Below are 26,146 nucleotides of genomic sequence, written 5' to 3'. Positions count from 1 at the left end.
TGCCTATTAATTTTAGAAATTACTCATTAAAATGGACATGCTTGTCTCTAATTTTTTTCTACATTTAATAAAATGCCATTTGCTCATTGGCTATTAATTTCCAGCAAAAATAAGAAGCGTTATTTCAACTCTATTTTTAACTGCCCAAGAACACCCCTTAACTGATCGATATATGATAGATTAGGTGTTATATCAACTTACTAAAATAACCAGAGAATTTCACATCTATTTCAGACATATTGAGTCAATAATTGAGTTCTTTATAGGTGGTTTTCGAAAGGTATCGATGTTTTATTTTTTGAGAATGTATTCATACTTCTAAATGTAAATTGGCTAATTCAGCTCTAAAAAATCTCTTTTTATTCTTTGAAAAGCCAAGTATAGCTAACAGCTATAACGTCTCAGGATTGTAATTAAATCTTGTTGAATTTATATTCCACTATTTCTAAACTATGTTCCAGTTAACAAATTCTATTTATATGTGCAATAGATACAATTGTGCATTTTGGAAATTTATTGTAAAGGCTCAATTTTTTGAACCTGTTTCAGCTCCACCTTATGCAAATATCATCAAAAAATATATTTTTCTTATTAACGTAAATTTAACTATTTTTTTCCTAATTTACATAGTTATGTTTTTATTCTTGGCTCAATTCACATTCTGTTCCAATTTGTTTATAATTAAGTTTATAAGTTCATGAAAATGTTAATCGATCTGAATTATTCATTAGTTTTGTTGAAACTTTAAAGACGCCATTTAACTCTAAGATATTAAAAGAATTCCAAAAATAAATTGCATGCATATATGTATTATATTATTTTCGTTCACACGAAACGTGATGTAAATTTATTCTTTCATTTTTACATACTCGTACATATTTTTATGTATGAATATACCAAAAATCAGATAATTTTGTATTAACGGTTTTAGATAAGGGTTATATTTCAGGAATATTATGGGATATTCCATTCCGATCCACGTAGCATACGAAAGCTACGCGATTCGCATTCACGTATCCGGACGGACAAAAGCGCTCGCTACTGATGCACGAACGTACTGTATATTATATAGGTATTGTCTTATAATTATGGTCCGACATGCGATGTAATCGTTGGCCGTAAAATTCATAAACAATAGGGGAAAAACATATCGGCGTTGTCCTTTCGGGTAGTTATCTCATGCGTCGGCTATTTTTTTGGGAAATCGATGGGCAATTTCTTCGTCCTCAAAATTATTTCAACAGTTTTAATGCTTATTATGAGTTATGTATATAATTATTATAACGTTCAACTTATATGAAATACTATAATTAAGACGTTTGTGTCATAAAACGTGACAATTACAGTTGAAGAATTGTTGAAAAAATTAACTGTAGAAGGTCGCGGTACGTAATGTTAATAACACGCGATACGTATTTTTAACGGTTATTTGTATTTAGAATTTCACGGTGGTATTTCTTAGAAGTATTAGTGTTTAAATTATTGGACATTGTTTGCTATGAATAACTAAGATATATTTTTATTTTTAGAATGGTATTACTTAATTATAAAAAAAATATGAAACTTAATAATTTGTGATCGGTTAACAACAATAAAAATAATTAATATTAATCTTCTAATTCTGTTATTATTGAAAAAACTGTGCTCATGTGAGATTTCAGTCCATGACCTTCAATTGATAAACAATGCAATATTTTGATCTATCTAATGCTAGCATTTTTATTATCAAGTATAATATATATAAAAAATAAGTATCTGCTATGAAATATATGAAAGGTCGACCCATAAATAATGTGTTTTAAAGAAAAAATATAACTATTCATATATACAATACAGTAATTAATACTACAAGGTTGCAGTAGCCTTTGATTTTGAGTTTAATAATTAATTGCTAATCATTTAGATACTATCGAATAAACTTACACTTTAAATGATATTATTCCTAAAATTGTTAATGTATTTTATGATTATATATTAAATTAATCATTTATTTTAATCGTATATGTAAAACTTAGAAGATTTTTAGTCATATTTAATAATATATATTTTGTCATTAATTTTATTTTTAGGTTTATTATTTATCATAAAAATATAGTTTTGAACATGATTTAATTTTATTGTAACCTATGTATAGTGTTAACTATTTTCTCTTTATTTACATAAAGACATTGACATTTAGCCGGCGAACGAATTATTGCTAAAGACTTGATATCTTAATTATTTTTTATTCACTAATCCTTGCATTCACAGTTATTATATCCGGAAAATGTTTGAAAAAGTCAAAATGAAATATTTGCTTATCGCGATTCCTAGAGTCGGTCATAAAACTTATATTGTCAAACAATGTTTTCGGAGTGTTAATCGTAAATCCCTTTCCCTTTTTTAACTACCTGCTCTGAATGCAGCTGTAAATTTAGCTGTAATCATTAAAAAAATATTCGTATAAATTCAATTTTAAGCAAAAAACTTTTTATGGGAATTCCGAGAAATCAGCATTTTTCTTAAAAAATACTCAAGAATATTATGTACTTACATATATGCTTAAGAATGAAACTTACTTCACTGGACCTGTTTTATTGATATAAAAACATAAATAAACGATATAATTACCAGTGGCGATAATTAGTTGTGAAAACAATCAAAATTTATAAAGCAATGTCTCATTATGGAACTTAACGCTGGTTAGAGATTGATGGCTTAATTTATCTTGTTTTGTGCAATTTTTCCTGATACTCGTTTACATTTTAATGAGCACACAACTTGTTTTAAATGTTTAATAATTGTACATTAGTGCGAATTTAAAATATATAAATATATAAAATTTAACTTTAAAAATGTATTCTAGACATGATACGATATTTGTAGTGTATGCTTCTAACGGTTTAAAGTGCAGAATTTTTCGATAGTCGGCACAATAGAACCCGTTTTATTTTATATTTTTATTTATACAGTGTCTAATATTTATTTTTTTCCAGTTCCTGGCCAAAGCCATTTACCTGGGTATCTATTAATTGGTTCTCACTTTTATTTATTTATTTTTGGGGCAAAAAAAAAAAAAAAGTAAAAAAAAAAAAAAAAAACTTTGTTTCTTATTACGTTAGCTAGCACTTTTTTTTACAAATATTCATGTTACCTTATTAAGGTTTTTAACTAATGGGTTAGAATGATTTTTATTTCTGTCATGATAATTTACTTTAAGTTTATCGAAATAATCGCGTAAAGTGTCTATTTTTAAATCTTTATGTATAATTGAGTTTCGGACAAACCATTGGGCATTTGTCGCCATTCTTAGCGCAATATTTTGTTGCGTTTGTAGTGATTTCGAATAATTACGACTAAGTATACCTCCCCAGACGGGGGAGGCATATGAAATAACTGGTCGGATGATCGATTTGTACAGGAGCAGTTTGTTTTTTACATTTAGTTTGCTCTTTCTGTTTAATAATGGATATAGACGAGCACGAGTTGTTTTGACTCTTGAAGTTATGTTATTTATATGGGATTTCCATGTTAATTTGGAGTCCAGAGTTAATCCTAAGTATTTGGCTGAATTTTGCCATTCGAGGCTTTTATCGTACATTTTTAATTTAGAGAGATTATTATTAGCATAAGCGTGTTTTCTCCTGCGATTAAACATTACAGCGACGCTTTTGTTGGGATTTGCTGTTATTAGCCACTTATCGAACCACTTTTGAATAGTGTTGAGTTTGTTTTGAAGGTGAATTATTGCACGATGGGGGTTTTTATAAGAGCATAAAATGGCGGTATCATCCGCGAATAGGGCAGTAATTACTTTTTTATATGGCTTGGAGGGAAAGTCGCTAGTAAAAATTGTAAATAATAATGGACCCAGAATTGATCCCTGCGGAACGCCTGCTAGAATAGGTCTCGGACTCGATAGATGTTTTTCCAATTTAATTTTAAAGGTTCTATTTTTAAGAAAAGATTCAATTATTTTGACCAGTTCAGTTGGAAATTTGTATTTTATAAGTTTAAATAGTATACCATCATGGTATACTTTGTCAAACGCTTTGGCTATATCCAAAAATACTGCTCCTGTTGTCATTTTTTTATTAAAGCCCGACTGGATGTGGTTCACAACTCTATGCAGCTGCTGCGTAGCCGAGTGTTCCGTTCTAAAACCGAACTGTTCATTGGGTAATATTTTATTTTCTATTACATGTTTTAATAATCAACGTTGGATAAGCCTTTCAAATATTTTACTCGCGACGGGTAGGAGGCTTATGGGTCGATAGCTCGCGGGAAGAGTTGGGTCGGTACCGGGTTTTCTCAGAACTATCACATTAGCTTGTTTCCAAACTGTTGGAAAATACAGACAGTTAAATGATGCGTTTATGATATTAAGAAAAAAACTGATAGCGCTAGGAGGAAAGATTTTGAAAGCTTTACTAGGGATGGAATCGTTTCCAGGGGCTTTGCGGTTGGCTAGTGATCGAAGAATATTTTCTAGTTCAATTGACGTTACTGGTTCTATTTGGTTGTGTTTTTTTCCTAGAGTAGTTCTAATTTCTTTTTCTATTTTGTTTTTAAAGTCTACATTTATTAAAGATAAGTTAATTGTACATTGATCTTGGAGGCTATCGGCAATAGCTTCTGCTTTATCTTCTAAAGAATAAACTAGCACTTGTGAAGGAGTCATAATTTTTTTTATATCTACTGGATCTCTGCGTAAAATTTTTGACATATTCCAAAGGGAATTGTCTTCAGGGTTTAGGTCGGTAAGTTTATTCTCCCATAGTTCATTATTGTATTCTGAAATTGCAGTTTTTATTTCGGACTGTAAGCGGTTTAATTTTGATTTATCTGACTTATTCTTAGATTGTTGCCATTTCCTACGAATTTGATTTTTAATTTTAATAAGTTCGCGAATATTATTTGGTAAAGAAATATCTTTGTTTGACTTTCTTTCGAGAGTAACTCGTTCTATCGATTTGTTTATTGAGCAAGTGAGAGTATTAATTTCTTCTTCTATTTCTACCGTGTTGTTAAGCTCTTTTTGTTCAGGAAGGGTTTGCTCTAAGTAATAAGGGAAGAAATCCCACTGTACTTTTTTTATGTTTCTTCTAATGTTAATATCAAAATTTATTGGAAGGCAAAAAATGACTGGGTTATGATCAGACGCGAGACTATTGTGGACCTCTATATTGCATGTGGGTAAGTTGTTTGTTATGGCAATATCTAAAATATCTGAAACACCCCGTGTTGAATAGTGGGTTGGATCTGTTGGGATTTCTAAGTTTATGTTATTATTATCTTTGGCAAATTTATTTAGCGTTCTACCATTTTTGTTAGTCGCCCTGCAATTCCATTCTCTATGTTTGGAGTTAAAGTCCCCTGCAGCAAAAATAGGTTGCGAATAGTTAAATAAATGTTGTAAATCTTCAATGGGATACGCCGGTTTCGGTGGGGTATATACAGAATGAATAATTATGGGCGATCGAGCATCAGCTTTAACTTCTAAAGTTGTAACTTCAAGCTTATTAAATGTTTTTGTAAGCGCATCATTATGCTTTATCTCGTTTTTAATGTAAATTGCAGTTCCTCCCCCGGCACCGATTTGCCTGTCCGAGCGATAGGTTTTGTAATTAGCAAAGTTAATTTTTATCGATTCTTTTAGGTGTGTTTCGGAAATAAGAGCTATATCTATGTTTTGATCTATGAGGAATTGATTAAGTTCTAATTTTTTATCGCGAAGGCCATTAGCATTCCACGCTAATATCCTTAAAATTTTGCGGTGGTGGGTTTTCCCTTTTTTTTCGCACATCATAATGTTGGCAATAGGTGGGAACTGATAAATTTCATTTTTTCACTTAATTCCATAAACATCTTGATTATGACGTCGCGATTGGAGGGGTTCTCTGTTGTTACATTATTGATAGGAGTCACTTCCGGGTTTCCTTTAAGTTTTTCGGCGAATGAGCAGCCGTTTATTTTATTATTAATATGGTTATGGGTTTTTTTATTATCTCGCGGTTTCTTGTAATCTATATTTTTTTTATTGTTTGGGTTTTTAGCACATCCCCCGTAATTCGCAGGATGAGAACCGGCGCAGTTACTGCATAAGGGCTTATCAATTTTTTCCTCGTGGGAGCAATCTCTGGTGAGATGGGGACCGGCACATTTTACGCATGCAGGAGTAGCTCTGCAATTAATCGCAGAGTGGCCGAACAATTGGCAACGGTGGCACTGGAGAATGCCTTTTGGTCTATTCTGCTGCTCCACCGTAATACGCTGGTGCAGGAGATATCCCAAATTGTATATTGATTTATTGTGCTCACTTTTTTTTAGCGAGACTGCAAATAGTAGCATAGGTTTGCTTGACTTTTTATTTTTTAATTGGTTGATGGATTCAACCTCGAACTTAAGTGACAGGAGCTCCTCTTTAATTTCGTCGCAAGTAAAGTCAGCGTTCAGCCCCCGGATGACTACCCGAAGAGGTTTGTCTTCGGTTAGTGTGTAGGTATGAAAGGAGAATTTCCTTTCATCTAGCAAATTAGTAATTTTGCGGAAGTCATCGGTTGACGCCGCAATAATTTTTGCGCAGTCGGTGCGCTGAATAGAGGAAAACGACAAACCATTGTTGATAATGGTTTGTCTCGCCGCTTTGTAATCTGATGGATTATTAAGAATAATTGGCGGGATATTCGCCTTTTTTATTTCCGTTTCTACTATTGGCGGTGTGCTAGGCCGTAGCCTCTTCTTAGCAGGGGACGATTCCCTATTATTCGAGGGATAACGAGTAGTCGAGGGCGCGGTCAGTTTATCAGCGAGAAATGTCGCGGGTGCAGAGGCAGTGTTCAATGTCACTATTCCGGTCGAAACGTTACTCGCGGGTATCGCGGGTGCAGATGCGGTAACAACGATTGGTACCGCGGATACGTTTTGTTTATTATTTTTTTTTATTTGAGTAGAATATGCGCCTTTTAGAGGCGCAGAAATAACTGCCTCCGTTGCGGACGCGGAAGAAACGGAAGCCGTTTTTTTATTTGGTTTTTTGCCCTTCAAGAGCTCGGCAATTTGCACCTCAAGGTAGATGCGGAGTCGACGTTCCTCAAGGAGTTCCTGGCGAAGGATCTCCATTTCCTCCCTGAGGTTCGTCAAGTCTGAGGCATGCTCACTTACTTGAGTGAACTCCATGCTTAGGGAGTCCACGTCAAAGATTGGCTCCGCCATGACAGAGCCGGTCTGGTAGACCGATGAGTCAGCGGGGGAAAACCGTCGTTGGAGTGGTGTGCTCAGAGCGTGTATCTCGTCCGGTAGCCGAAACAAGAATCATTTTTATTTATATAACCATCGTACTTGAAAGGTTTTTCCAATGCACCATGACGCGTAAAAATAAGTTTCGGCGCGTTTTCGATTCGTTGGTAAAGAACAAAAATCCATTTAGGACACATGGAAATCATTTCAATCCCTTAAAAAACAAAAAACATATTTTTTCAATCTTCCGTTGCAAAATGAAGGTAATCTAACATAATGTAGACCAACAAGTATGTATGATATTAACCGCCAAATTTTGAATAAAAGCTGTTTAAATAAATTTGAATCTGCTGCCGTGACTCGAACCCGCGACCTCTTACGATTCCGACCCTGATTATTATAAATTTAGTATAAACTGCTTGCAAGAAATAAATTAATATGAATTTAACTGTATTTAACGTTTTAAATTATTAGAGCTTTCTGACAATAAGTTAATAAAGCCTAGTTACGACGTTGAACATGTCTACGTAGCCTAATAACGATTAAATGTTTATTCTACGATATATCTACAAATATTTAGCGCCATGGCTCAACAATATAATCAAAATGTCAAAATTCAACCTCGAAAACGCAATACACTAGATATAGTATAATATATATATTTGTTTCATCCATAACGAGTATTATATCTATGCATAATACACAATGATATACGTCAACGTACGCAAGCAATTATTTGTCTATACGTACACTAACGTAAAAAAATACTATACCAATTTAAAGATAAGGTTATTGCTATATAATTTTTACGCGTATCTAGTATATGAATTTTCTTTGGAATAAATTAATTAAATCGCCGCTAATTACACCAGTTTAATATTTAATTTTTATAAACATTAAATCTAGCATTGATAGCTATCAAAAAAAGCTCACCATAAAGACTTCTTCATACAATAGTATTTTTAGCGATCGTTCCTAGTTTGTTTCTAAGATTGTTTCGCATAAATCACTACAACAATTCAATATAATATCATTAAAAATCTTAGTTTTATAATACCATTAGACAGAAGTAAACATGATTTATTTAAAGAGACGAATGAATATTGAAACGCGCGTCCTTAAACAACAATTAGGATAAATGAGGCAAGTCCTCGCACATCCGCCATAAAGCTCCAGCCCTGCTCATAGCGATTTTATTTTTTTAAGCTATCTTACAAGGAAAGAGCTTTCTGACAGCAGGCAAAATAGTTACACGCTGCTGGCTTTTAGAGTCTTGTGCAAGGATGGTTCAAGTGCCTTACATTAAAATATAAACGTGGTGTATCTTAATAGAACATTTACAATTTTTTTTAATAATTTATAATTTTTGCAGTAGGTAATGTTGAATTAAAAATGTATAGTGAAATATTTTATATAAAATTTAATTGTAATATTAATATTAGGACAGATTTATATCTCATTCACTGCACAAATAAACTTAAATATAATACAAACAGACGCAGCTGAAGATTATATTAAAATAGATTGTCGAATGTAAGTGTCGTCGTGATATTTTAGGCCTTTACATTTGCCCTAAAAATGTATCATGTGGCGCCATGGAATATATTTTGTCAATGATCATAGTGAAGATAAGGGCAAAGCTCCGAAAATGTTCTACGACAGCAACATGTCGGCCAACGTGTTGCTCGCTGTGAATCGATAACCCGAAATTTTCACAGAAGAACCGCGACGACAGTGAAATCAATAAACAAACTTATATTCGCGTGTAGCGAATGGAAGGATTGTCTGAAAATTATTTCTGAGTAATCCTATGAGATTAGCCCTTAAAATTGGCGAAATCATTCAATTAAACCGGAAACATTATAGCTTTTATTTATATATTTACAAAATGATGTTTTATTTTTTTTCATATTTTTTTTATTAAAGCTATTATAACAGTAACATGCATTTTACTTAAACGTATGTTTGTAATGTTTTACAATTAGTTATTAGCTACAATCTGATAAGAACAAAAAACACAACGTTTGTGGTTATAATTTAAGGGAAAAAAATTATAAAAACCTTTTATAATTTAAGCGAAAGAAAATAAAAATACCGGTAACAAAAAAAATAACTGGAATTATTGTAAAGATGTCTTTAGCGTCTAAAACAATGTATGCTTTAGCATTTTGTGCTTGTATTCAAATATAAGGTTGTTTTGATCGTATTCACCGATATACGAGATTAGTGGGTTAATGGGGTTTCGCGATATATTTTTATAATATTTTTTGGTATGAAAATTACAGTGTTCTTTAATTGTTATTTTTTTATGATGAAAAGGTGTATTATATAGTATTTTTATAGCTTTGTTTTGAATGACTTATAATTTAGAAAAATAGTATTACTGGTGTTACTCCAAGCCGGACAGGAGTATATTAATATGGGTCTAATTGTTTATAGATTAAAATTGTATTTTTTATAGTTAGCGCGATTTTTCTATTAAATATCGGTCTAAGGGCCGCAATGGCGACAAGCCATTTGGAGCTTGGAGTCCAGGTGTAAGCCCAGGCATTTAACGCTTGTTTTACATTTTACCCTTTTCATTTAGGAGAGGTGGTGGTAAAGTTTGTCTACGTTTTGTAAAAATAATTGCTTCTGTTTTAACCAGGTTGAAATAGCTGTAACGTTAGCGTATATAAAAAAAAGCGTATAGTTTTATTTTTGGGGTATCGTTCGTATACAAGATAAAGAGAAACGGTCCGAACTTCCTTGAGGAATTCCAGCTGGATTTTTACGCGGGATCGAGTGTTAGTTATGAACGTATTAAGCTTATCATATAATCAGTGCTCATTCATTAAACATCGGCATAGCATATATGTAATTTAATTAGGAATATTCGCTATTTGTTATTTTAATATATTTCCCAAATATGCGACTGATTTTCTTAAAGATTTCCCAGGAAATTTCGATTTCGAGTCGGACAAAACACGGGTTTCACATAAATAGCACGTAATTACTCTCCGATACATTTGAAGAACATTTCTTTGTTGCGAAACGGGCACGGAAAACAATATATAACCAGATCACAATATTCCCGTTGCACCATTTGATGTCCAACAATCAAATGTCACTTTCTAGAGACGTGGACATATTTCGTTGATCGAAGAAACGAGCTCAAATTGTCTGGATGGTCGCTGTATCGTTGTGATTCGTCAGAGAGCTTTGCAACCTTTGATAATTAAGGCCTAAGACGGTAGACGGTGGATCATACAGTCATAGATATTTGGACGATCACCGCAACAGAGAGGAACGAACATCCACTACACCATCGCTGCCACAACTACAAGACCTCTGAGGACCATCCACTGGATATCATCCCTCCGCCAGCTTCTCCACCACCGCTCGAAGAATAACGATATAAATAAAATTAAAAAATATTATTTATATCATAAATATATAATTTAACTTCTAAAGTTAATTTAGGCAAATTATAATTTATTTCATATAATATATAATAGTATAAATAGTTGTTTTTTTATTAAATTCAATGATAATTATATAATTTAATTAAATATATTCATTCAAAATGACTTGGACTTGGGGTAACACTTATTAAAAAAAACTTCAAAGAGTTTAAAAAACGTATCGTAGCTTAATCAAAATGTTTAGGTTCGTTAATAATTTAAAGTAAAATTATATTTGTTTTTATTGACGCCACCATAAAATGAAATAGCACAAGTTATGAAGCGACAACTTTAGCTAATTGAATAAGTAATAACCTCCTTTTTTAGCGTTACCCGCGGCGTATGGAAAACGATTGCTAATAATTTCCAACGGCCTCGCATTAATACATTAATAGTAAGAATAGAAAATTCCTTCAGATGTAAGTAGTATTTATCCTCCACTTTTTTGGTAATTTTCATACTTTCCGTGACTAATGGGTAAAAAATTAGATACAAAATTTTCTAGTGCTGAATAAATAAAGATGTTAATTATGTTTCCGTTTGAGCGATAGAAAAAAGGCTTTCACGGACACTTTAGCTCGCCGGATATGACACGTTAACTTCATAATGTATCGAAATCACGTATTGTAAGCATATTATTGATTTTAGTTTTTATACCGCAAAATGTGAAATTAAAAGTCATTCAATAATAAAATATATTGAAGCTCACAGATTTGAGAGAGTATTTAATACAAATATGTACCAGTACTGATGTTATATTTCACGTGTATTGCTCTATTTTTTCATACGATGTTACCTTTCGTGCATACACCTACATTCGCATGATCACAATCATTGTACGGGCTTTTGATGTGTATAGTACATTAAGAAAGAAACGTTATCATAGCGTAACGCTTAATTCAATGTCGTCACGCTAATGCTAAGGTTTTAATATAATAAAAGCCTCTTTATTTGCGGTGGTCATTTCTGGAAGTATGTAGTAAAATGGCACTTAACACGTTAACATCGTAATGATATTATTAACGTAGCAAGTTCGACCTTTGGTTATACAATACGTCAACGTATCGGCACAAGAATAGCCGCCCTACAGAAAGTTTAATCTGGAAGAGCTTTCCGCTACGTTTATTTTAGATTTTTGCTAAGATAAGTCGCAATATGTAAAGTTAGAGTTTAACGGTCAGCGGGTTAATCTAACTGCAATATTTAAAGCGCAGACTTGCATGCAACGGCTGACCTGAAATAATGGCTGACCGTGTAAGTTAGTTAAATTAACTAAAATAATTTATTTAGACTTGAAAGAATTGATTTTTCAAACGTTCATTAAATCACATTTACTTTTTGAATATTTTTTAAATGATTACATAACTCAATATATATTTATTAATTCATTTTTATTAAATCTTCCGTTGTAACCTGACAGGCGTAAGCCCAATACGTTACAACGGGCAAATATGTACCAACTGAGTAAGTCAATCAGATATAAGGAATACCTAATGTACGTATTAACTACCAGACTGAAAGTCTGAGAATCGGTGACATCTATATTTTTAATTATAAATTATTATGTGCTATACAATTTATAATCAATAGATGTCACTGCAGCTGGGGTTTTTTTAATAAAGCGCATTTTTGCTGCCGGGGTTCGAACGCGCAAACTCAGAGTTACTAGTCTGAGACGTTACAGACTACGCTATTCCGTACTTGTATGTAAACATTAAATCATGTGATTAAAGTGTTTTTTTTTAATGACACATTTATATTTGAGTAAAGCTTTATCTAATTTTTATATGGCTTTTTATATTAAAAATCGTTTCATTATTAAGTCAGACATTTAATATGGTGTGTTTAATTACAACATATACTAGATTAAATTATCGATATGAACATACCCTCTTAAATGTAATTTGTTATGAAATAGTATGTTGTAAAAAATAAAGTGGGGTCATAAAACTATAAATTATCATGCTTTCTGTATCTATTATACATGGAAAATAGATATAACAATAATATACATATAAAAAGCATTCTTATAATCATAGTTATTAATTTTGGTGTGCCTTATAAAACACAGATTATTAATCCTGTTAGTACAAAAACGGACTAGTGCCACTCAATGGATTATTTTGCATGAAAATAATATTGCTGTATTCAATAAAATTATTAAATACATATTAATCTATTATTAATATATATATATTTAGATATCTATAAACATTATATATATAATATAGGAATACAACTCAACTGCATTACAATATTTCATTCGACTAGCCCCAGAGTGTTTCGTTTAGGAATAATTATTTTAATGGCGAACTTTATCAGCAATGATCAATTAATGACCACACTTCACATATCGATCGTTTTCGCGTTTTTCCGACGACGTAGTACGTGAAAGGTGAAATTTTCACGGTCACTACCAAATTAAGAATCACTCTCGACCATCAATCACCTGTCGAACAAATTGATTTCTTTCGAGACAGAAATAAGTGTTCAAATTTATTATTCTATTATTTACCGACTCAAACCCCTGTTGTGTATAGACGGTCGGTAAAAGAATATGATATTTACCGAATATATTTATAATAAAAAATATTTCTTTGAAACTTACATGCCTGCATTCATCCCACACCCCTTAGCAAATGGTAAAGGATTATTTAGTTGTACTAATTCTTCTTTCGCGGTTCGTGATCGGGTCTAATGTGTACAAGAGAAGGTGTCACGTAACAACAGCAAAAGCGACTTTTTAATGGAAACGTTTGGGGCTCAATTTGGAATTGTAAATTACCGTAAAACATTCAAGGGCATCGGGCGTATCGATCGCTATTTGATTTTTCAGTCGCGGTACGATTAAACACAAATATGGTGATTCCATGGAATGATAGACAAGTTTACACGTTGATGACTCACGAGATATAAAAAATAATGATTAAACGAGATCGATATACTTGTTTTTTTCATTCTTTAAGTCAGACATTTTATTTACGACATATTGAACAAAAGAATTAAATAATTATGAAAAAATACAAAATAACCTAAACATAACGGAGAGTATATATAATTAAACGAAAGTTATTTTTAATATAATATTGTAGGAGTTTCAACCTCCTGCACAATTTGTTATTAGTAAACTCGCATCCAAAGTAAGCACACGCAATAATTTACACAACAATGGAAGAGAGATCTCGTTACCAAACAATTGCGTTAATAATTGGAAATATTCCAAATAGCACATCTGTTCCGAGACGTTATCACCCATAAGTACCGCCAAAAAAACTACTCTTTGTTTGAAAAGGATAAGCGTTACACTATGGTTCTTCTATCATTTGGTTACCGATCGCCTTAGTGGCCATCTGGACCGTTTCTATTTTAAGGCGTGAACATATTTTTTGAGTGTGTACAAGAAACAATGCAATATTTAATGAAGGAATTACCCTTGTTTAATGTGATCGATGAAAAACTAAAACGAGAGAAGTTTGAAAGACGGTAAAATTTGGCTTTATGTTTAAAAAATTGGAAATCCCCAAGACTTTCAAGTATGTAACAATGATTTTATATGATCTGCTATCATCTATATAATGTTTTCGCGTATTATGTAGTTTTTACATATACCGATTATACACACATGTGTTGCTTCGTAGTTCATCCTTATTAATATTTTATTACTACATAATAATTATTATTATCGATAATATTATTTTATTACTATGTAATTACATATTTATCAAATCCGTTTATTTTATTCAATTATTATTTATATCAATGTGTTCTATTATTACTATATGATTTCACATTATTGTTTACTTAAATATTGTGTACAATTATTGTATATTACATTATGATGAGAGAAATTTAAGCTTAGATTTTTCCTAACAACGAAAAGATAAAACAATAATAGTTTACAGAATTATGAATTAAAAAAAAAACATATTATTTTTTTAAGGTTCGAGTACCCTAGAGGTGTGACTTCGTAGCCAGTGAGACGCTTGGTGGAATCTAGTTACAGTTTTATTACCTACATTATATTTACAAATGTTGCAACAGACGATAAATGGCGAGATGTTTTCTCCGAAAGGTGGTGGAGAAGCTGGCGGAGGGATGATGACAGTGGACGATTCTCAAAATTCTGATTAATATGGCAGGGACAGTATGTTATTCGAGCGGTGGTGGAAAAGTTGGCGGTGGGATGTGTGCGTCCATGATCGTATGTTGGCGGCAGGCGTCTGCTGGTCTCTGCGAGTGGCTGCTAGGCTTAAGTATCCAGGGCTGCAAAGCTTTCTGACTAATCACACTCATGCAGCGATCATCCGTCCAATAGATGTACTCGTTTCTTAAAACAGTGAAATAGGTATACGCCTTTAGAACGTGACATTCGCTTGATGATCATTATCCGAAGTCAACGGGAACGGGAATTTTGTGGATCCGGTGATTTATTATATCCGGGACTGTTTCGCAACAAAGAAATATAGACTCCCGGAGACGACCACCGGCGCTGCCACAACGACAATCTACTGAACATCTTCCCTCCGCCAGCTTTTCCACCACTGCTCGATAATATACTCGCCCACCATAGTTTGTAGCAATATATGTAATATTAATTGCTGCGAAGTCACACTCCTTAGGGTTAGAAACCATAATATTAATTTAATTTTAACAGTATTGAAACGCGGGTCGCATGTGGGTAGCGGGTTGAACACCTTTGTTCTACATGCTGAATACAAAGTAGTTATCTGTATATTATGCAATCTTTCATTTGTATATTTATTGTTTACACAAACAATTGGTGAATTATTATTAGGCGCAAAAATAAAACTCGCAATAGAGTATTAGATAGTTATTCGATATGCACAGTTATCTGAATTGTTAATAGATTATCAATATGTTTTTTTTTATTTTAGGTCAACATGTCTTATTTGGAGATCTACAACGAGAACATCAGAGACCTCCTGAATCCAGGAACGACGAGCACTAGCGGTAACGGTGGAAGCGCCGGAGGTCTCGAACTCAGAGAGGACTCTGGAGGTCGCGCAGCAGTAGCTGGTCTGAGTGCCGTCAGAGTCCACAGTGCTTCCGAGGCTCTACCGCTATTGCACAGAGGCGGAAAAGCCAGAGTGGTAGAGCCCACCGCTGCTAATAAAACTTCCTCCAGAAGCCACGCATTGTTGAGGTCAGTTTTATCGCAGATTATCCGAAGGCATTTCGATTATAATAAGTCGGTCGGGGTGTCGATTTAAACTGACCTTGTAAATAAACTGCTCTTTATATATATTTATGGTCAGTATCGCTTCGCTCCCCCGAGCGAACCAAATGCGAGTCTGACCTCAGTTAAAAATTACGCACTTCGTCCGTAAAAGAGGTCAGTGGAGGCCATCTTAGGGTTTTTAGGCATAAGTGGTTCAAGGTCTTAGCGGGATTTGCATTTTTATATATGATTAATCATAAATTGATATGCGCATATTAAAATTAAAAACCTTGCTGATATAATTACATAAATAAGCTTTGCTACACGCATATGTTTCTATAAAATCAACGGAAAAATATTGAGAGTTAAAATTAAAATTTAATATGTTTTAGATAAAATATATTAAATTTTAATATAATAAACGGAATAATTTTTAACTGAGTAGAAATTATCGATGGTGCTCATAGTGCATTTGATAAATGTGTATTTTATGTACATATGAAATGTTAAGCACATTATAACTCATATATAGGGATTCCAATCCCGGGCCAAATTTTTGATCCCGGGATTTCGGTATTGCACTTAGTCGATCCCGGGATCCCGGGACCAATCCCGGGATAATTTTCATGTTATTTTATCGATAAAAATAATTTAAAATGAATAATACAATATATTTTTACATCTGTTTTTTATAACGTACAATGTATAAAGTACGTATAATTTTAGTCTTGGACTTAAAATAGAAAATAATATAATAAAAATAAAAAAGGGAAGGTTATATATTTATTTGAGAAGAAAAAAATGAACTTTTGACAATGAATGTACATAGGTATGTACATTCATAGACACAATTAATTGAAAACATTATTTTGAATAAAACTCACGAAGTAACATCAAAGCATCAAGTGTTTTATCATTTAACCTTGATCTGATTTTGGTTCCTAAGCAGCCTGCTGCTGAAAAAGCACGTTCAGACTCACAGCCTCAAAGATTCACAGATGACACGTGCAACTCGCGCAAATTTGTACACGAAATATAACGATGTTGTCAATAATAATTCGATTGTGCTTGATAAATCAACCAATCCGAAAAATTCGGGATTATGTTTTATAATCCCGGGACTCATCGGGTATTGAAAATCGTTCGGGATCCCTACTCATATACATAAATATTATCGAGTAGGATTGGAGAATGAAGATTTTTTTTTATTATATTACAATGTTTTTAAAAATCCGTTAAACTTGTAAATATATTGTTATATATTATATTCTTTGTTTGTGAGATCCTCGCCCTTCATACGAGTTTTGATCCAGCATACTTAGTTTTAGACTGTAAGACGACGCGATTACCCCTTTTCGTGATGCTGTAACTACTAAATAGGGGAATCTCATTTGTTACCGATTTACTTTAATTTAATCTCAATACGGATTTACATAAAATTTAAGCGAATTTATAATAATATATTAAATGAAAGTAGAGCTCATTATAATTTATACGACTGGAAATGAGAAAAAAAAAAACACTTAATTTTTCACTTAAAAATATTATTATATACATATTCTGAATAAATTTAAATATATATTCATATCCCCACTTTGTATAACAAATAAAATCGATCAATATTATTTATTTATTATTACAAGTAGAAATTAAATTATTAAAAGTAGAAATTAATCTAAGGTTTTATATATGTTTTAATTGTATAAGTATTACTTTCATTCTAAATATTTATTATTGCCTTAAAAATGAGTGCAAAATAATATTCTCAAAAAATATACCTAAACTATTTGAAAAAATGCAATATATTATTAATCTTTCCTTAAAATAGAAAGTGATAGAATTTTGTATATGAGGGTAAAATATAGAATTTTTTTTGTGAAAGTGGTTTAGATTATTTATATATTTTAACGCTAAAATGTATTTGCAACATAAAAAATACTTTAATAATAAATTATAAAATATTTTTCAACAGTAAGTTTTAGAAGCTTAAAATATAAATACTGAAAAATAGTGGAAATTTTTCTTTATTGCTCGATTAACGACACCAAAATCATTTAATCATTTGTCGATATTTTACTAATAGTTTTGCAAATTAAAAATATTTTGCGATTTATTTTTAATTTATAATTTATAAAATACATTACACCTCGTGGTAAAAATACGCTGCTTTAATATTTCATTTGCTATGTAATTGGTGCAAAATTATGGGGAAATATATACCGCCCTGTTGTTTTGCTCTCAGATAATAATTTGCATTCAAAATATACACATGAAATCTCGCCGTGTTAGATTTGTGTATGTATCGCTACTCATGTATCGATTACTCCAAATGGAAAATACATGTGTATTATGTGATTATTTACAGTCACGATTCATTGCATATGAATGACATCCATCTAATTCCAATAATTACAAACACTATAGCCTTTAGACGAAATGAAAACACGTCTATTAATATAATAAATCGCCTTTATTAACTAATTATCATAATAAAAACACATCGTGCTCTCAAAATACACTATATAAAATTATATTTGGCACAAAAGAGTATATAAATCATCGTATAAAATGACATTATTAAATTGCTTAATAGTATCAAAAAAATGCATTTAATAAATTGTATTTATATAATTATCTTTTGGATCAGATAAAGGCAATTAGGTTAAAATGTTAATGTTTAAAGTAAGCTCGTTTACAAACTCAATTATAACTAACAGACACTATCCACTGGCATATTAAATAATAATAACACAATTATTACATTAATCTCAAATTTTAGTGATAGTATCACTACACGTCATCACATATATATTATTAAAAAATGGTAAGTCAAAGATAAAATAGTTTATAAAAATATTGCACTATGTTATTATAACTACGTCTTTAAAAGAGTGTCTAAAAATAATAGTAATTTATAATAATGGCACAGCATTAAAAATTTTCTTTATATTCTTCTCTGCGACGACTGTACGAAAATTCTCATACCAGTAGCGTCCTGAAATCACATAAAATATACAATTAGTATTATTATAATTTAACGTTAAGCACAATGAAAAAATGTATTCCTATTTTAGGTAAAAGTTAAACTGAAATTATTATTATTTTTATTCTAAAATAAGATTGATATGATTTGTATTAAATAAGCTGTTATTGCCCACTTGTGTAGAATGATTAGCGTTATATTAAATGTTGCTTTTTAACATTTTAGCGTGACTGTTATGAGTCGTTCTTTGAAAGGCGCAGACGGGGGCTCCTCCGAGGGCGGAGTCTCTAGTGGAAGATTATTCCTTGTCGATTTGGCTGGCAGTGAGAGAGCAAATGTCGCTAGAAGCAGAGGAAAAAGACTACAAGAAGGTGCTCATATAAATCGATCTCTGTTGGCATTAGCCAATTGCATAACAGCCTTATCTGGAGGTGCCAGGTATAAATAAGTTAGTAATAAGTCATCGCGTATTTATAACTGCATCTTTAAAATTGTTATGTGTGAAAATTTTAAATTAAATAGATATACAAATGTGGCATAAATAATGACGAAGTTTATGGCACTGATACTAAATATAAAGATAATAAAGTACAAATTTGATTTGCATGAGATTTTTGACTAGAAAAATACAATGTAACTTATTCACATTGAGCAATTTAAAAAGTGTGTAGAGTTACACTTTAGGACCCTGCTAGGAACATAGGCACCTTTTCATATCATCTCCCTTACCCCGATATAAATATTTTATGTATGATACTAAACGTTGCAGAGTTTGCTTAGTTACACATTAACCATCTTGCTTGACATAAATTTTGCATACATAAAAAATATAAGAGCATCTAATTTTGTTCGTAGCGTTGTGTAAACAATACAGTAAAACTCCGTTAAATCAAAAATTAACGTCATATGGTTTTTTACGCTTGTCCTAAATAATTATTATCATTGAAAAATGTACTTATATTTTTGCTTCGACGCTAAGAGTTTATATTGAAAATATAGTTCTAAATCGAAATTAACAAAACATCCGAAGCTGTTAAAGTCGTGATTATCTTAAAACTATATCATATTCTTAGAAAGACAATACATATTGTAAATCTCATCTAGTCATAATTTGACGCAATAAAATCAGTCCTCTAGAATTGAAATTAAATAGGAGAAGCTTTTAAAATAAAGCTTTAAGAAATCGTCTTGCCTTTAAGGAGTGCTATATTTGTTTATTATTCCTAAATAAATTAAATTTTAGGCTAATTGCCCATAAAAAATGGCATGCAACCATTTTAGATTTGAAAACAATAAATTATTTTTCCCCATTGACATTGGAGTTAAAAATCGTGATGACTTACTACCGAATCCCATATAATATTTAAGTATTGTTTCGATTGCCACCTGAATTTATCTTTACGTCTTAGGTATGTAAACTATAGAGATTCCAAGCTGACAAGATTGCTCAAGGAAGCGTTGAGTGGAAATTGTAGAACGGTGATGGTTGCTCATGTTTCGCCAGCTGTAGAGCATAGAGAAGAGAGTAGAAACACTCTCTTATACGCCGACAGAGCAAATCACATCACAAATAAAGTAAAAAAAAATGTTTTAGACACCGATTATCATGTGACTCAGTATAGGACTGTCATAAATGAACTCAAAGATGAGATAGCTAGGCTAAGGAATAAAATGAAGGAAGATAGACCAAGGTGAATATCGGAATGATTTATAAATATATTGATGTTTTTGTTGACTAATTTGAATGCTTTAGATCGGGAATAGCAGCTGAAATGAACACGAATAACAATCCCCAGAAAGATAGTGATATGAAAGCACTCAGATTGGCGATCGTAGGCACGTTCCAAGAACAGATGCGACTCAGGAAGAAGCTGATGGAACTGGACAGTCATCTTTTGAGTATGGCGATGGACGCTGAAAGGCAACATTTGATCATCAGTCATTGGGAGTCTAGGAACAATAGATTGTATAACGCTCCGACTACATCGCGTATTTCTACGCAGCAGAGTTATAGGTATGATTTTAAAATAAACATGTTACTGTAAGATTCGTTGAAATATTAAATTTATAGAAGAAGCGGCACTGCTGAAGAAGGAAACGTAGCAGTTGAGCAAGCATGGGCTGAATTGGCTATTTTGGAACAGGACCAAGATAGAGCCAGGACGGAGAGAGCTGCAGCTGAAAGGGAATTAGAAACTGTTAGGCAGAGAGGGGCTGCTTTAGAAGATGTAATTGATTTATTTTTCTCGAGATGAAATAAATAAATGTGTTATATACTACGTCGTATTTGTAGGAGCTTCCATCGAGGACCAGTAGCGAAGAAGAGCGAGAGCTTTTGGCTTTGGCGTGCAGGGTTCACGAGCTTCAAGCAGATAAGCTGGCACTCCAAGGAGAGAGAGCCAGCAGAGCTGCCGATCTCAGAAGACGCGATCTTCAGTTGTTGAGGTACGATCGACAGAGGCAGTTGAGTGATGAAATTATTACGAGACAGAGGCAGATCATGGACGGCAAGTAATTTTTAAACTGATATTCGTTAACATTGTATATGTTCATAATGTAAAAAAATTATAGAAGGTGGAATGAAACTACCACCGGATTTGCAAGAGCTTTATACATTATATCAGCAAGAGATTCACGCTGCTACTTATACGGACAGTGCGATGGTATTTAACTCTTACACTTTGCCTCCGATTAGTTCTAAGTAAGTCGAAAAGTTTTCAAGTCAATCTGAAAGAAAATTATTTTGAGTGAAATGTGTTTTTAGTATGGTCGAGTCAGTGCAGTGGTCTAGTGGTAGCTCTGGTTCCGGTCGCGGTTCGAGTTCCGGTGGCGATAGCGAATGGTTACCAACGAGTCCCGCCAGGAGATTGTTGGGTGCTCCTGTAGAGCCTCCTCTCCGATTACCTCGACTTCCTCGAACTCCAGCTTCGTGAGTTTACTTCTTTCGTTATGTGTGTGTCCGTGTTGTGTTTCAAGATTTAATAAAGGTACTTTGATAAATATATCCTAAAGATATCTACTGTGAGAAGACTTATATTCGATGCGAAATTTACAGAAAAGCCGGGAGTATAAAGCGATCTTCCAGCGAAGACAGTACCATTGGATCTCAGCATGAAATCGAAGAAACTCTAGACGAATTGGACAAAGAGTTGAAATGACTATTGGACGATGTCGTTTACGACTAGGAATCTTCATCGAAATACATTAATGTACAAATTTATATAAATAGTTATAGGAATATGCACAACACACCAGAGTGAGATTTTTCAATTATTAGAATCAATGAAGATAAAACGACGATCTCAAACGTGTTATGTATGATCATAATCGTAATAAATAATTATTTCTTATACATTATGTTATAATTTATTTTGTCAAAAAATAAATATATATTAATTAACACATCATAAGAAGCAAAATAAATTAAAATAAGGCACTTTCTCCGACATTTGCAAGTTTACGAAACGTCTTTGGAACACAGTAAAATTTAAGGTCCTATTGTTAAAATAATTAATTAAAAACTAAGACTCAGATTGTTAACTAATTAATTAATATTAATTTTATGTACATATTTATCCTTGGCATTCGATTTAAAATTATTAATTAATAAATGCATTAATTACAATACACACAGAAGATTCTATAGGGAACTAGACTATTTTTTCAATCGTTTACGTTGAAAAAAATTTAATCTCCTTTATAACCCACTAACACGTCCATAGATGATGGTTTTTATTATTATTTATTTACAACTAAAACATAAACATCTACGAATGCTAATGTGTTAACTTTGACTCGATAATATCGCATTTAAATGTTTAAAAGAGTGAAGAGACAAGATTTGTCGAAGGCTGAAAGATTCTCCTATGTATCGTTTATAAGCAATAGACGAACGTGAAGTAAACGATGTTGAAGATGAGGAAGGCGATGGGGAACACCAGTCTAGATCTGGTGTCTATCCACATGGCGATCTCTTGAGGGGTCATCGTGGTCCAGGTTTGTCTCTGAGGTTGGGGTAGTCCAATCTTATTGTTGCTCTCCATCGATACAGAGACTGCGCCTTCAGCAGATCCTCGACTTCCGTTCGATGGCACCAGATCGTCGACGCTTTGAGTGGTGATCGTTGGCAGGTTCAACTGAGATGGAAAACTCTGCTGAAGACACACAAAAATTATCAGAGCCGTTATTATAATAAACATGCATTAAGTTTAACTATTACTAAGATTTCACAATTAAAAAAAAAATATTCTAATCCTAAGTATACGTAAGTAATTATGTATGTATATATTTTCATGTTCATATTTAGATTCCATTCATGATTATTCCAAAAGTAATTTAAGCCAGCATTTTTTCTTGTAAACATCATGTTCTTTTAATGAAGAATAATAAAATGAATTTATCAGTGAATGATGTTAACCTATATATGACAAGCCTAATTTTTATGAAAACTAAAATAAAGAAGAACCACTCAAATTGTTTGGGATATATAATCTATTGTTTTTCATTTTTTTAAATAGAAAATGAATATATACGGATTTAATGGTTGCTTGGAGACGATAAATAAATATTAAAAATAATAAACTGCATTTCATATTTAGTTTTTAAATTGTAATTGTAGATAACAAATCATTTTTTTAAATTTGCACCTTAAGTTTGGAAAACAGTGTTTATAATATCACAGATTTGACAAAAAAATCAGGGTTCTAAGGTGTTATTTAATACAACTTTAAATAATATAAGCTGGATTTAAAATTATTTATCTACGTTTGTAAAACAAATATAAATTAATAGATGCAAAATAATTTTAACAGCATTTTTTTATAAGGTAAGAAAAATTATTATTAGTATTAATTTTACACGTTTTATTTTTTCCATATCATTTACGAATTAATGATACATTAAATATGATGTAGTTCCGAGGATTATAGCGGAAATTTATCTGTTCATTTTCACATAGACAATAAAAAAAACTGAAATGTTTTCAGCAGCCCATTACCACAAATAATCTCTATCGGTCTACAAAGACAACGATTCGGAAATCGTTAGAACGCTTTTGAACACCTTCAAGTCATGAACTTAGGCAGATACCAAGTGACAAAATAAGTTTAAGAAGTACTAATACTAAATTTATCCATGAATATTATTGTGGGGTTGCACGATGTAAATTATCTAATCTCTTATAAAGTTAAAAATAAATTTCGTACAGTAGACCCCCCAATAACACGGTAAATTGGGTACGTGTAGTTGGGAAACTAGATTTTTTGCAATATGTACGAATTAAGTGCGCATGGTTAGATATCCTCCCTTTGGCTCGCTCACACATTAGAGTAACGAGCATCCAAATAGCACATCCCCAATTAACCGTGTTATTGGGGAGTCTACTGTATATGCATTGGTAATATTGCAATTCAAATGTGTAATATGCAAAAAAAAATAGGCGGAAAACTATTTTTATAATATTATTTATAATATATTATATTTCCCCCTTAGATTATGCAGTAATTGATAAATCTTAAGAAGAAGAATAATATTTATAACGAAATTGTTATAGTGTTTTAAATTAGTACATATAGTTTATGTAGTATCATCACTCACATGAACAGTCAGATAACTATTGAAAGTAGGCGTGTGGGGTACATCAATTTGTGGTCCATCTAGACTCGAACACGAATGAGACTTGGTTAGACCTTGATTATTACTCAAGTCCTTGCGTGCCGGTCTCGGAGTCAGAGTGCTCTTGAGAATATATTTACTGTTGACTTTTTTTAATTCGACAGCTTGCCTAGAATAATAATAAAGATTATGAGAACAACGGCGAGATTGAGTGCCTTTATCGTTGTTGAATGATGAAATTACTTTCGGCGCCAAATGATGTTGACGAAAGCGAATTCTACTAGAGAGCCAAATATGAATCCGGTGCATCCAAGGAACCAGATCTCGCTGGCTTTTATATATGAAACTTTAGGCAAAGTCTTTCCTTGCGACGATGCCAGAGTGATGAACGACAACATAGTGCTAGTTCCTAGAGTGATTCTAGGAGCTGATTGATCTGCTTGTAGCCAAAACGACACCCAAGATATAGCGACAATCATCATAGACGGTATGAAGTAATCCATCAAATAATAACCCATCTCACGCGCGAGTTTGAATGAAAACGTCAATGAGCTAAAGTTACCACCTGAAATTTTAAAATAACTTATTAAAACAGTTCAAAATTTATGTTAATATAAATTAATATACATACTGAATCCTCCGTGTCTAGGATCGGTCCAGTCAGAATAAACAAGAGACTCGTTTATCCAATTTGATAATAGAGAAAACTCGGATAAATGCAATTCAGGCGCTAATGTAACTGGAAACTGTTCTTCCCAATGAAGCTCAACTTCACTAGCGCTGTACATCCCTGATGATAAAAATCTATTAGTACATGTACGTTACGCCAAATGCAATAGTAACTCACAGCTTTCAAAGTTCATTGAGCAAATTTGTTCGTCGAACGGAAACTTCTGCAAGTTCATCCAACAGTAAATGACAGCTTCCATGCGCCTGCTAAAGAGCACGACACCGTCGGGCGATATGGAAACTAAAACGTCTTTGGCATCAGTGCCCATAATGGAAGACTTCTGCTCGTTCGATAGGAAAATGTGCGGAGTCCATATGACAGATTTGATCTGGTCTTCACCAATGATGACCTTCCTGTTTGGCGAGTATGACTTGTATATCAGTCTCTTATCGAAGTAGCGGAGTTGCAGCAGAAAGTGCAGTTTGAAATGCTGAAATTTAGAGGTTCATAAGTAATGTTAAATGCATTTTGATATATTTTGACGAATATTTACCATGTCGTGAGCATCTGTAGCTTGCATGAAATAAACGTAAACCCTGGCTAGCACGGAAACTGTTCCATCTGTACTTGGTCGCAGCAGTTTGTCATATCTGCAGCTGCTAACGAGTCTTGACATGAACTCAGACTGAGTTAGCTTGTCACCATTTTCTATTGTGGCGCAGTCGTTTCCTACTTCATTTGAGGATCTGTAACAAGATAATGTTTTAATTAGATTGGTTTACAGAATTAAGATTAAGGAAGTGACTCAATGTCCAACTAATATTTTTTAACCCTTTAAACGCCAGCGACTTTTTAGTGAGTCGCCTGTTATTTTTCTTCATGCGTCAGTATCTCTACCTAAAAATAAATATAAAATACGTGGTATACTGATAAAGGAAGCTAGCCCAATAATAACTTGTTTCAAAAAATTAATTTGCTAAGAAAAATTATCAACAAGTGACTCACCGGTGAATATCTGGCGTAAGTGGTTAAAAACATAT

At 32.5% G+C, this 26,146-nt stretch overlaps 2 protein-coding genes across 5 annotated transcripts in view; one reads left to right on the top strand and one right to left on the bottom strand.

Moving 5' to 3' along the window:
- Kif19A (Kinesin family member 19A) overlaps window positions 1-21,895 on the top strand; it is a 29,867-nt gene extending 7,972 nt beyond the window's left edge. The window contains exons 5-12 of the mRNA XM_088196780.1: window positions 15,557-15,825; window positions 19,049-19,261; window positions 20,233-20,514; window positions 20,577-20,858; window positions 20,895-21,051; window positions 21,117-21,330; window positions 21,395-21,524; window positions 21,588-21,895. Coding sequence (XP_088052906.1) covers window positions 15,557-15,825; window positions 19,049-19,261; window positions 20,233-20,514; window positions 20,577-20,858; window positions 20,895-21,051; window positions 21,117-21,330; window positions 21,395-21,524; window positions 21,588-21,756 — 1,716 coding nt within the window. The 3' untranslated portion in view covers window positions 21,757-21,895. The remainder of the gene's footprint in view (window positions 1-15,556; window positions 15,826-19,048; window positions 19,262-20,232; window positions 20,515-20,576; window positions 20,859-20,894; window positions 21,052-21,116; window positions 21,331-21,394; window positions 21,525-21,587) is intronic.
- LOC148229678 (pH-sensitive chloride channel 2-like) overlaps window positions 18,292-26,146 on the bottom strand; it is a 31,768-nt gene continuing 23,913 nt past the window's right edge. The window contains exons 2-8 of one of the 4 annotated variants that reach the window (XM_088196761.1): window positions 25,660-25,852; window positions 25,284-25,596; window positions 25,068-25,226; window positions 24,680-25,001; window positions 24,419-24,605; window positions 22,718-22,977; window positions 18,292-18,835 (exon numbers count right to left, since the gene is read on the bottom strand). In XM_088196761.1, coding sequence (XP_088052887.1) covers window positions 18,820-18,835; window positions 22,718-22,977; window positions 24,419-24,605; window positions 24,680-25,001; window positions 25,068-25,226; window positions 25,284-25,596; window positions 25,660-25,852 — 1,450 coding nt within the window. In that variant the 3' untranslated portion in view covers window positions 18,292-18,819. Of the gene's footprint in view, window positions 18,836-22,166; window positions 22,978-24,418; window positions 24,606-24,679; window positions 25,002-25,067; window positions 25,227-25,283; window positions 25,597-25,659; window positions 25,853-26,146 lie in introns of those variants that run through there. The other 3 variants (XM_088196762.1, XM_088196760.1, XM_088196759.1) reach the window with 3 other exon arrangements.

Source organism: Plectrocnemia conspersa, unplaced genomic scaffold (genome assembly GCF_051122295.1).
Source record: "Plectrocnemia conspersa isolate PC_06_02 unplaced genomic scaffold, ASM5112229v1 ptg000011l, whole genome shotgun sequence".
NCBI lineage: Eukaryota > Metazoa > Arthropoda > Insecta > Trichoptera > Polycentropodidae > Plectrocnemia > Plectrocnemia conspersa.
This window is presented reverse-complemented; position numbering and strand designations above follow the sequence as displayed.